The following is a 13,325-nucleotide window of genomic DNA, read 5'->3' as shown; positions in this document are numbered from 1 at the left end:
AAAAAAAAAAAAAAAAAAAAAAAAAAAAAAAAAAAAAAAAGCTTTGTATGATAGGAAAACTAGTCATAGTAAGGTTTTTTTTTTGTTTTTGTTTTTTTTTTTAACATTATAGTGTTACTAGTTTTTACTAGCTGGAGTAAAATACCCTTGAAACATCAGTATTTAGGAAGGGATTAGCATTCACTTTGAATATAAATCAGGTAACATTTCATGATAAAAACAAAACCTCTATCAGACTGTGATTCTCTTTGGGGGGTCCTGACGCCTCTGTCAGAGAGTCTGTGTGACAATGAACATCATCATCAGGCAGGAAAACTACTGTATTTACAAAATGTCAACTAGCGTTTACTGACCTTACGTGGAAGCTGGTCTAGAAACAACAATATGGTACTTACACTACAGTCCTTTGTGGAGAGTGTTGGGTAATGTCTGTGTTGGGGACAATGGGGTATGATGGAGGTGATTCCCTTGGAGGAATCAACGTGGAGGGGATTCCTGTCAGCTTCTGAGACACAGTGCTTGGCTTCCAGTCAGCTTGGATTCCTGTCAGCTTCTGAGACACTGTGCTTGGCTTCCAGTCTTCCTCTCTCCTTCTCTCTGGGGGTCAACTATCAACACGAAGCACACATTTTCCTCTGCCCCTCTGTGCTGTAAGTTGTACGTAGGCTGTGTCTTGTAAGGAAGGCCAGTTTTATAGTGTTTCCTGTGTCTTCGCAGTGGGTTCTGTTCCGGGTAAGGAGTTAATAAGTCATTTGGGTAGCACATTTTTTTTTTAATTTTATTTCTTCATTTGAGAGAGAGAGAGCATGCACAAGGTTGGGGGGGCAGAGTGAGAGGGACAAGCTGACTGCCCCCTGAGCAGGGAGCCAGATGTGGGACGCAATCACAGAGCTCAGAGATCAGGACCTGAGCTAAAAGTAGATGTTTAACTGACTGAGCCACCCAGGGGCCCTTTGGGTACCACATCTAAACCACATTCTCCACATAGTGTTTCTTCAATAACTCCTGCACCTCTTCCTTAATTAATTCTCAATAGGAGTGATGTAGAAGCTTGTTCTTTATTGACAAGCTTAAAAACCCCAGCATATTGTACCCAGGCTTATAGTAGAGATTAACCACACTGGGGCATTTGGATTATTGGTTTCAGTGGCTTACAGTTGCTTGTGCTGTGTGGGTAGGGAGCTCTAAAAGTCACTGGGAGCTGGGGCTAGGGGGACAGGGACTTACTTCTTCCTGTTTGCTTGCTGGTCTCGTCCAGATTGCTCAACCCCTCTTTACTTAGCGGGTGGCAGCTGGTGCCTGTTCCTCCAGTCTTTATTTTCTGACTTTCCCAGAATGAGCCTCTTTCCTTCCCCTGGAGGCAACAGTGCAACCAGGGGAGCACCTCCCCCTCAGAAGTAAAGTCCGAACCCTGACTCCTCTGACCTTCTAGTTTGTAACTACGCCAACCTCTGCTCTGGGTCTTAGCCCTAGGGATGGTGGCTGCTTCACTCAGCTCCTATCTGTGTATCACAGAGCTCCATTTTTAGTGTTGAAACTCTGCAACATCACTTTAACCATTTTGTTACATTTAAATCACTATTGAAATATCTATGTGACTTCTATTCCTATGGGATTCCCATATGATTCAAAGAGAGGTTTGAAAAACACTCTGAAATTTGGGACAGTTATACCAGTGATTACATACAATATCTGGGCAGGTATGAAGGTTAAAGAAAAGAATATTACTATGTAATATTTCTAAAATTACCTAATGTGTTTCAAGGTGATCCAGTAATTATTAGGTGTGGTGTGTGTGGTACCTGTGTCTTGAGCGAAAATGCCCAAGACATTTACAAGTTTTGTTCACTAAGTGAAGACAAAACAATGAAGTAAAAAAAAATAAAAAATAAAAAGTGGGCATCAGGTCAGACAATGGTACAGTATCTCTTTTTAAAAAAATCTTGCCATTTGCGACAACATGGATGGAACTAGAGTGTATCATGCTTAGCGAAATAAGTCAAGTGGAGAAAGACAACTATCATATGATCTCCCTGATATGAGGAAGTGGAGATGCAACATGGGTGGTTAAGGGGGTAGGAGAAGAATAAATGAAACAAGATGGGATTGGGAGGGAGACAAACCATACGTGACTTTTAATCTCACAAAACAAACTGAGGGTTTCTGGGGGGAGGGGGGTTGGGAGAAGGGGCATGGGGTTATGGACATTGGGGAGGGGATGTGCTATGGTGAGTGCTGTGAAGTATGTAAACCTGGTGATTCACAGACCTGTACCCCCGGGGAAAAAAAAATAAGTTTAAAAAAAAAAAAAAAATTTTTTAAAAAAAAAAAAAAAAAAAAAAAAAAAAAAAAGAGCAGAAGAAAGAAACATAAAGGTCAAGAAAAAGAGTGCTGAACAGAAAACAGAAACGGTAGTCTAGTTATCTCAATATTTGCACTGAATGAAAATATATTACATTCTCCTATTTCCTCATTGATATTTTCAAAACCCACAAAATATAGCTTTATATATTTATAAGAGCAACTAAAATGGGTCACGAAGAAAAGCTAATAAGGGTATTGAAGAACATATTCTGTGCAAATATATGATGAATTGAAGCAACAATGTAAATACTAGGCAGATATTTGCATTTATGGCTATATAAGGCGGAAAGCATTAATATAGATAGTTACTATATACAAATACACATAATAGGCTGTCGAGAAGATGTAACAATCATAAATATGTATGTATGTGACAACATAACTACAGTATAGAAATAAGGGGGAGGAAACCCAGAGAATTATCATGAAAAGTTTTTTAAAATCCAACTTGGTAGTGGGGGATTTAGCAAAAGTTCTCAGAAACAAACTGACAATCTTAGAAAAAAAATCAGAAATACAAGTTCTGAAAAAAAGGAATTAACAAGATTGATGTAATACATAAAGAATCTTGCACCCAAGAAACAGAGAGGTGGCTCAGTCAATTAAGCATCTGACACCTGATTTTGGTCATGATCTCAGTGTTGTGAGATTGAGCCCTGCGTTGGACTCTGGGCTCAGCATGGGTTGGCTTGAAATCCTCTCTCTCCCTCTGCCTGTGCCCCTTTCCCCACTCGTGCTTGCTCTCTCTCTCTCTCTCTCTCTCAAAATAAGTAAAATCTTGAAAAAAGCAATAGAGAACATACATTACATTCAAATAATATAAAAATTGCAAAATCTGAATATATACAAAGCAACAAAACCTCTCTGATTTTCAAAGAAAAATATCACAAGGATTCATTATTTTACCACAGTGATAATACATTTTAAATTAAAAATAAAAGGTTATATAAATATTTGGAAACCTAAAAATATACTTCAGCATCATGTAAAAATGAAGTTAATAGGGGCGCATTGTGGCTCAGTGGGTTAAAGCCTCTGCCTTCAGCTCAGGTCATGATCCCAGAGTCCTGGGATCGAGCCCCGCATCGGGCTCTCTGCTCAGCAGGGAGCCTGCTTCCTCCTCTCTCTCTGCCTGCCTCTCTGCCTACTTGTGATCTCTCTCTCTGTCAGATAAATAAATAAAATCTTAAATAAAATGAAGTTAATAATGATGAAAGTTGTGAATACCAAACTTGAGATGGATGGCTAAAATGGTAGAAAAAAGCAAATTTATATCTCAGTTTACATTTATTTAAAAAAAATAGGACACAAAAAGTAGTTCAATAGTCAACTCAGGAAGATGATCAAGAATTAAAATAAAAAGGGGCATCTGGGTGGGTCAGTCACTAAAGTGTCTGCCTTTGACTCAGGTCATGATCCTGGAGTCCCAGGAATTGAGCCCCACATTGGGCTTCTCACTCAGTGGGGAGTCTGCTTCTCCCTCTAACCTCCCCCCCACCATGTTCTCTCTCTCTCTCTCTCACTCACTCTCAAATAAATAAAATCTTTTTAAAAAGAGAATTAAAATAAACATAGGAGTTTATGTAAGAGCAAACCTTACTGATGAAAATAAAGAATTTTGAAAATCATTAAAATATAAACCTAGTTCTTGTTAAAAATACCAATAAAATAAATAATATTTGTGAGGGAAAGAAAAAGAAAAGGTCTATATATAAAATTTTAAGTATAATACATTATCTAACCAAAAAAAGTAGAGATTAAAAACAGAGTTCTATGAAAAAAATTATTTTGATAAATTTTAAAGTTAGAAATGTTACTAAAGCTTCCTTATGTAGAAATAGAAAATCTGAATAATAATGATTTAAGAAAATTGAATCAATGACCAAAATTATCCTAAAATCAGAGAACACTAAGTCAAACAGTTTCATAGGCAAATTTTTCCAGTCTTCAAGAAATGCCTAATTTTCCTATCATGTAAAACCTTTTTGAGAACAGAAGAAGAGGGACAACTATCCAGTTATTTTATGGGGCTAACACAACATCGATGACAAAACTAGTAAAGGGTAGTAGAAGAAAAGTAACTTAATAAATCTCAAAAGGTAAAATAAATACAAAAATCTTAAATAATTAGTAAAGCAAACACAGCATTTTCAATATCAAACAAAAGATATTTTTCAGATAAAATTAATTATTAACAAAAAAATTTTTTGAGAAAAATAGGAGCTTTAAATGCTAGTAGAATTAGAAATTGAAGAAATATGGTAAACTTATATGTTTAATAAATTGGACCATGAATAACATACAGGTAATGGTGACTGTTTCTCTCTAGGCATCAGAGGCCCTTGGATATTATCAGTATGGGAGAGTAGCATCTTTCCAGCATGTCAGAGTACAAATCTGGATGCCAGTTACCAATAGACCTCTCCTTGAACAAGTGTGTTGGAGAAAAACCCATTTCAGATCTACTGTTGGTCAGTGCTCTCAAGGTAAAAAAATAATTGGTCTATCCATGATTTACTTGATTGGCATGTACAGTAAAATAACTTTAACTTGGGAAACTCTACTTCTTTTATATTTGAGTATAAGATAGATTTGGATAAAAGAACAAAAGAAATTTAAGTCACAAAGTCACCATCAAATTGACTCTGTTGTATTTTCTAATATTATACAATGGAGCTAGTTAATTCCATTTTAGGAAGAACAGAAAATGTCATAGCTACAGACCTAGAGAGCCTTGGTCTTTCCACCCACTTGAGCTCAGAATCTCTGGAAATTAAAAAATAGAGATTGTTTCCTGCTGAGAATTTTCCTTCCCTTTCTGTACTCTAGTTAAATTCTACAAAACAGGATTTAACAAGTCCCATTGGGATACTTTATCCATTTCCTGACTCTTTACCATGTTCCCCGTAGCTACTATAGGTCCTGCTACCTGGTCTTACTTTATAAATGGTATTCCTTGTGGTGACCTGATGAAAAAATAAGGTGCATGGTTAGTTGGGTCAGATGTGGTATAAAGCTTAGACAACACCAAAGAGCATGGGAGAAATATATGAGTTTCTTCTGCCCTAAATACCACATAATCTATTTGCGGGTGTTGGGGTGTGGGTGCATGGGGCTGGGGGGACGTTGACGTTTTTGAAACTGAAATAAATCCAAGATTGTGTTAATTGTGATATACAAAGGAGCCTGGAAGACATCCTCATACTCCTTACATTTAGGATCATGGTGGACCCCACAGTGAGTGAAGAAATCAGCAGCAGCAGCAGCATCTCGTCATGAATGTCGCTGTAAGAAAACCAGAGGTAAATGCAGTGACAGCCCCTCTTCTCCAGGAGCAGTAGTTGGCGGTGTGCAGAGTGGGTCTTCATCTCTCCCCTTCCACCAAACACTCAAAAACATCTTGAGAGGTGGGTGCGCTGAGCAGAGAATGAAATCCTCTCTTCTGAAAGAAATCTCATTGCCTCTGTTGAGAAATTTTTCTTTCAAGAGATCGTTGGAAGAAAATAATTTCAACACTAACGTACAGATCCTGTTTACTTTATTGGCACACTTGTGCTTCACCCAATTTCTACCCAGTTTGTCTCCTCATTTCTTAGCTGTAAATCTGAGATACATTGATTATCTAGCCTTTGTTCACTGTACAACATCAGACAGGCTGTAATGAACAATCACAATACAAAATGTAATTGCTAGTGTCTGTCAATGCCAAATTTCTGCTATTTATAGACTTAGCTAATAGGATAATTCAAAAGTTAACATCTCTTTTAGATACACTTACTATGTGTCATTTACTCTCCTGAATTTAGTGCTGAGTTTCTTGTTTAAATGATAACAGCTGTTTGAGAGATTTGCTGGAAACCCTTTCCATCGCCTCAGGAAATTTAATGGTGTTTTCATGAAATAATGGGCTTGATTGACCAAAAGGGAATCTGTTACAGAAAATGAGTTGTCCTGAAGGTTTTATTTTTAAAATATGAAATTTCTTGTGGTGATTTATTTAAATATAAGAATTGCCATCTTTGCGAATCCTTTTAACAGTGCTGTCATTCCAGCCAGCTGGTTATATACACCAGCAGACATGAACTGCCTTATATAACATGAAGCAGGACATAGACTGTGTTCAGTAAATATCTGTGGATTTTAGATTTTGTCTTTTAGGTATTTGCAGGTAGGAGGAAGATGAGGTAATCATTGGTCCTTCTACTTGGGTTTATTGTGTGCCTTCATCATATGAAATCTTAGAAATAGCATTGTGATCTTCATTGGCTCTAGTTAGTGCAAGAAAGTTGAACTGAATATGACTAACATAGGGGCCAGTGAATCCTGTCGTTGGAAGGGACCTTAGCATTCTTCTGGTTCAACACAGGAATGTTATCTTGAATAGATGGTTGGTCAATTTTTGATTTAAAACATTCACTGACTAAAGTCCACCTCCAATAAAACAGCTAGTTTTCAAGGAGGTGATTCCAATTGTTACAGCTATTTTTTGAACTAAGATAAAGTCATCCTTCAATAATTTCTACTATGAATTCTGATTCTGTCTTTGATTCTGTCTTTGAAGCAAGGCAAAATGTTAGTTGCTTTCATGATATCTTTCAAGTATTAACAGAAAAGTTAAATGAGAAACTGATAGATAGGAACTCAATTATGAATTCTTCTAGGATTCTTATTTTAGTGAAATTCAGATGAATTCTGGACTGAAGAAAGATATGGAGTCAGAAAAAATAGAAACAATGGCTTAAAAGTTACAATGATTCAATCTTCAGAGTACCTACTCTGTTATGGAAAGATTCTTTTAAAATTTAATAAGCCACAAAAACCTAAAGATTCATGATAAATAATAATAGTTTTTTATGTAACGTTAAACTATAAAATAAGTTAATGATCCTATTATGACTATGACTCCCTAGTCAGGGCTCTTGCCCTAATCTTGGATAAGAATCGGTACTTGTTAGGTCCCAGGCTATGACGCACCCTGAAATCATTCAACCACCATTTTTGCTAATTAAATAGAATAAAATAATATAGAAAATACATTTCGCCTCATAAGGACACAAGGATATTAATGCATGTATGTATATAGTAGATGTTTCTTACTATAGGATGTGGCAAAATATTTGGGAAAAACTAGATAGGTAGGTAGGCAGATAGATAGATACAAAATTTAAATGTAACATAGAGTGTAAGAGGGGTGACAGAGGTAGCATCCTGATGATGAGATGACACAATCAGAAAGGAACATCTGTAGGTACAAAAATCAAAAGATAAAGGTCTCCATTTCAAATCTAGCCAAAGTCGTGGCAAACAGCCTGCCATTCTCTTATTTCATTCAAGATTATGCTCTCAGTAAAGATCTCAAGTAAAGATCTCAGTAAAGATCTCAAGGCTAAAAAATAATTAATATATTGAAAGCACAAATTCATGGGAAGACCTAATGGAAGAATCACCGACATGCACCTTCCCTTCTTTCTATCCCCATAGATGAGCACACATGAGTCATCCTGTGATAGAATCGTTACAAACTGAGGGAAGTACCCAGTCCTGTGAAGGCAATTTAAGTATTATTAACATTTTGTACTATGGTGAAAGTTGGTCAATAAACATAAGATTTACTGAAGACTGTAATAGAATGCTAGGATTTAGCCTATTGCCATGAAAAAAGTTTCCTTCTGTGTCATTTGGAATGTATCCTTTTCACTTAATAAGCGACAAACAGGACAAAAATCTCATTGAAGATGTTTTCTTAGGAAATAAATGATGACACACAGAGACCCATCCTGTTTAAACACTTCCCCCAGGCATTCAGACTTGGTGAGCTCTGTTATCTCTTTCACAGGGAAATGAGGGGAAATCAGACGTCTGTCACAGAGTTCATCCTACTGGGATTTCCCCTCAGCCCAGGGATTCAGATGGTTCTCTTTGGGCTCTTCTCCCTCTTCTTTGTCTTCACCCTGCTGGGGAATGGGCTCATCCTGGGGCTCATCTGGCTGGACTCCAGACTGCACACCCCCATGTACTACTTCCTCTCCCACCTGGCCGTCGTCGACATAGCCTATGCCTGCAACACCGTGCCCCAGATGCTGGTGAACCTCCAAAATCCAGATAAGCCCATCTCCTTTGCTGGCTGTGTGACACAGACCTTTCTTTTCTCGACTTTTGCTCATATTGAATGTCTTCTCCTGGTGGTGATGTCCTATGATCGGTATGTGGCCATCTGCCACCCCCTCCGGTATTCTGCCATCATGAGCTGGAGGGTCTGCATCACCCTGACATTGACTTCCTGGATTTTAGGAGTCCTCCTGGCTCTAGTACATCTAGTGTTACTCATACCATTGCCCTTCTGTGGACCCCAGAAAGTTAACCACTTTTTCTGTGAAATTATAGCTGTCCTTAAGCTTGCCTGTGCAGATACTCACATTAATGAAATTGTGGTTTTAGCTGGAGCAGTATCTGTGCTGGTAGGACCATTCTCCTCAATTGTGATGTCTTACATTCATATTCTATGTGCCATCCTAAAGATTCAGTCCGGGGAGGGACGCCAGAAAGCCTTCTCCACCTGCTCATCCCATCTCTGTGTGGTTGGACTCTTTTATGGCACAGCCATCATAATGTATGTTGGGCCCAGATATGGGAACCCCCAGGAGCGGAAGAAATATCTCCTCCTGTTTCACAGCCTTTTCAATCCCATGCTCAACCCCCTGATCTATAGTCTGAGGAACAAAGAAGTCAAAGCTGCTCTGAAGAGGATGCTTGAAAAAGAGAGAACATCACGAAAACCTGTAGAATAAAATAACTGAGTTTAAAGGGGCCTGAGAAATCATCTCATCCAATATTTACCAGGATTCACAAGTATGCTCTAGGGCATCCTTTTCATCTGCAGATTTTCCTAGCACTCTCTCCCAAGAAAGATCATTCTACTTTCCCTACTCTGGCATTGAAAGTCAGTGCTATACAAGAAAATGAAAATAACTTCCTGCTAGCTGCACCATGGACACACTTTTAAAAATTATATGAAACATTCTGAATAAGAGGAAATAAGTTTGTATATTGTTCTGTAATCAGGGCTAGTAGACAACATTTTATAAAATAAAGCAAGGTATTGTCAGAACATTTAAGACACAGCAATTGGGAGAAGTTGATACCATAATAATTTCAATATTTGAAATTCAGCAGCTGTCATCTCCTTCAAAAATAAGTCTACACTTAAAATGGAATTCCTGTGTAAATTGCTGTGGTCGCAATGTTTTCTTAGGCAAAATCAACAAGTGGGGAAGAGCAGGAGCCAAGGCTTCAAGGGAAAGAGAATGAAAAATGTAACTCTGATGCTACTCCCAATAACAAAGAGCCCCAAAGGAAGTCTGGCTGGTACATACATGGACATTGGTGCGCTCTCTGTTACTTGTTTTCTCTGCTTGGGGAATGGAGGTGGTGCTATGTGGAGGAGAAGAGAGCAGAATGGTTGGGTCATTTGTCTCCGATGGGAAGACTTGGAGAAGTCTTGGAGAAGACACTTGGAGAAAACTTCCTCGCAAATGAGAGCAGACTATAAAGCACCTAAAAATACTGGATAAAATATTTTAAAAACCATAATTTTTAAGTACACAGCTGGGCTTGCAAGATCGGAAATAAAATCCGCGAAGGACGACGAGAAGGCATAGCCACCAACTGAGTGGTGAGACTGGAAACCAGCGCCGGGCTTTCGGGTCACTTGGAATCCCTAGGATTCCAGGTTGCAACGACTGCAATAGGCCCATGAGAGATACAGCTCTCATGGCAGGAGATTAGAATACAGACGCCTTCGTGAGACTGGACCCTTCCCTCCATTACCATCAGGAATACAGTAATAAGCAGTTACTGGAAAAGCTAACTTCTCAGTGGAATCTACAGAAGTCAGAAGTCAGAGGAGAGCAGGAGAATACCTTTAAAGCAAAACAGAGGTCACTCGAAAATTTTATATAAGGAAGAGTACCCTTCCAAAACCCAAATGAAATAAACACATTCCCAGACAAAAACAAAAATAAAACCGACAAGCAAACAAATGAATCTGAGTCTTTATTGCCAGTTGGTCTACCCTGCAAGAAATCCTAAAGAAATACCTCCTTCTAGCTGCAGGAATGCTCCCTGATCATAATGGGTATAATTTTTTTCTCTAAATATTAAGAATATTTACTTTATCTCTGGTTTTCAAAAATGCTACTGCAGTATTTCCAGGTATCTTTTACATCAATTTATCCTGGCTGTGATTTGCTGAGATTTCTGCATTCATGGGAGCATACTTTCACCATCACTGGGAAAGCTCAGAAATAACTTCTTCAAAATTTGCTTTTCTCCCCATTATATTTTTCTTTCCTCTTGAGAATATGTTCGAATTTTTTTTACCACACTCTTTTATATCTTTCAGATTCAACTTTATTTTTCCATTATTTTTCTTTTTATGTTTTTATTTGATAGTTTCCTGTTAATCTTAATATGAGCTCTTGGTCCTGCTCTCCATCAGGGACAATCATCTGTTAAATTCATCCAAGGTTTTTTAATTTATTATTTATTACTGTTTCAGAATGAATATTTTATTCTTTCTGTAGATTCTAATACCTCACTGAAATATTACATTTTTTATTCTTTATATCTTCATTTCCCTTTCCTTTGACAAATTATAGTTATTTGAGTTTTCATTTGTAACTTTAGTATCTGTTCTATCTGGTATCTCTACTGTTGACTATTTTACTTCTTGATTATGGATAACTTTTCCTTGTGTGAAATGATTCATTTTAGAAGCTGTAAATTATGTCATACTCCTATAAAGATTATTGATATGTTTTGATTTCCCTGAATAAGCAGTGAATTTGTTGAAGACCACCTTGTTTCTCTTGGGGTTCCATTTTAAGTTGGCTAAAGCTATCCAATTTCGGTTTTACCCCTACTGCTCAGGCATCATTTCTGTGCCTACACCAAGGTTTTTATGATGAGCTCTTCATCCTGGCTAGACTGTAATTCTAAAATCCCCTGAACATTTTGCAACTTCTGAAGTTTCTGTTCAGCTCCTTTCAGCTCCTCTCAGTTCTCCTCATCTTTCGGCACTTCAGCCATTGGTCTCTGCTAGGTTTCAGCATCCATGTACTTAGGACTAAGCAATGCCTAAGAAAATTCCCCGCTCCTCTCACAGAGTTCCTTCCTCTTGCACTTATCTAGGCCAACTCAATTCCCAGTTCTCTTATTTTTCTGTAACTCCCGTTTCTGTTGCTTGCACCCAACAAGACTGCCCCTTTCTGCTTGCACTCTACTTTTACAGCCACTGCTTGGGAATATCTTCTGGAAGAAAGCCTTTGTGAATGTGAGCTCATTTTGTGTATCTCTTTTCCTCAAGGAGCACAACTCTGTACTATTGGTGTTTACTTCCTAAACACCCTCATCTAAAGCCTAATTCATTTCCAGTTATCTTAGCGACTTCACCTTGCTCAATAAATCATTAAATATTATCAAATAAAAATTTTGTGAGAAATTGATCTCATTAATGGTTAAAGCAGCATGAAAATAATGTTGCCAGTTTGAAGAGTTGAAATACGTATAAAGGCTAGGGCCTTTATATGTAATTCACCCAAATGGCAAAATGCTCCAGTTAACAGTTTTGTATTTATTACTGAAGTCTCTATTTATTGGTAAGTAAGAACTGGGGCAATATAATCCTGAACCGTATTCCAGAAGATGTGATTCTGAAATATCAAGTCATGTACCTGAGAAGTAAATGTTAAGGAAATTGATTTGTGGTTGCTAATCATAGATACCATGTGATAAGGTTTCATTGTCTTAAAAGTGAGTAATTAGCTGGGTTGGACTGAATTGTGTTCACTCAAATTTATATGTTGAAATCATGGTCTTCTAATACCTCAAAGGGGGGACTTTTTGGAGACTGGGTTTTATAGAGGTAATTATATCAACATGAGGTATATAGAGAAGCTCTAACCAATACAGCTGGTGTCCTTATAAAAAGAGATTAGGACACAGTCATAAACAAGTGAAGACTCAAGGAGAAGATAGCCATCTACAAGAAGACAGACTTTGGAAGGAACCAACATGGTCCACACCAAAATCTCAGACTGACTACTAACCCTCAGGACTGTGAGGAAACAAACTTCTATTGTTTATGCATCCCATACTGTGGTATTTTGTTATGGCAGCCCTAGCAAACTAATAGAGAAGTGAAATAGCCAAATGAATATTGATTAGCAGACAGCCAAGCATAGTTTGGTACAAATAAGTTACCAAAGATACCATTTTTGGGTTATGGACATTGTGGGGGGGGTGTGCTATGGTGAGTGCTGTGAAGTGTATAAACCTGGCGAGTCACAGACTTGTACCCCTGGGGCTAAAAATACATTATATGTTTATTTTTTTAAAAAGTACCACTTAAGCAACTACTAGAAAATTCTTCACCATGACAAAGAGTTTATCTTAAGTTTGGAAAAAAATTTTTTTTCTTAATTGTCAAAGTTTTTTATTGAGATCTTTTGGAAAGAAACAACATCTCTAGTATCATTACACAAAACTAATATCCTAGATATTTTCAAGTTAATGTTCATTTTATGAAAGCACAATGACCACAACAAAACTATTTATAAATTTGCCAAGGATTGCACTTCTCTGAGATGCTCTAAAAGAATCATATAAGCAAAATTTACCTTAAAAATTAAAGTAATATGAAAATAAATACCATTATGGACAGTATGGATTTATTGTGATCTATATCTATATCTATATCTATATCTATATCTGTATCTATATATAGATGCAGATATATGTATTCTTCAATCACCAAACCATGTTGATGATTAATAGATTGAATTCAAAAGAGAAAAAAGGAATCTCATCCATGCTAACTGTTCCCTAACTTCATGTTTTAAACACCAAGTGCAATAAAGTTTGGAGAAGTCATCAGAAACCTTAGTTAAATAAAGTTTCTAAAC

General features: G+C 37.3%; 1 protein-coding gene across 1 annotated transcript; it reads left to right on the top strand.

Moving 5' to 3' along the window:
* The first annotated feature begins 8,204 nt into the window (after positions 1 to 8,204).
* LOC132015498 (olfactory receptor 2A25-like) lies at positions 8,205 to 9,152 on the top strand. Its single transcript, XM_059395977.1, has one exon. It carries the CDS (start codon positions 8,205 to 8,207, stop codon positions 9,150 to 9,152), a length of 948 nt encoding a protein of 315 aa, XP_059251960.1.
* The last annotated feature ends 4,173 nt before the right edge of the window (positions 9,153 to 13,325 follow it).

The sequence above is a fragment of the Mustela nigripes genome, chromosome 4, assembly GCF_022355385.1.
Source record: "Mustela nigripes isolate SB6536 chromosome 4, MUSNIG.SB6536, whole genome shotgun sequence".
NCBI classification, from domain to species: domain Eukaryota; kingdom Metazoa; phylum Chordata; class Mammalia; order Carnivora; family Mustelidae; genus Mustela; species Mustela nigripes.
This window is presented reverse-complemented; position numbering and strand designations above follow the sequence as displayed.

What these genes read in the sequence shown, in the direction of transcription:
- LOC132015498 (XM_059395977.1), top strand. Translation starts at nt 8,205, where the DNA reads ATGAGGGGAAATCAGACGTCTGTCACAGAGTTCATCCTACTGGGATTT.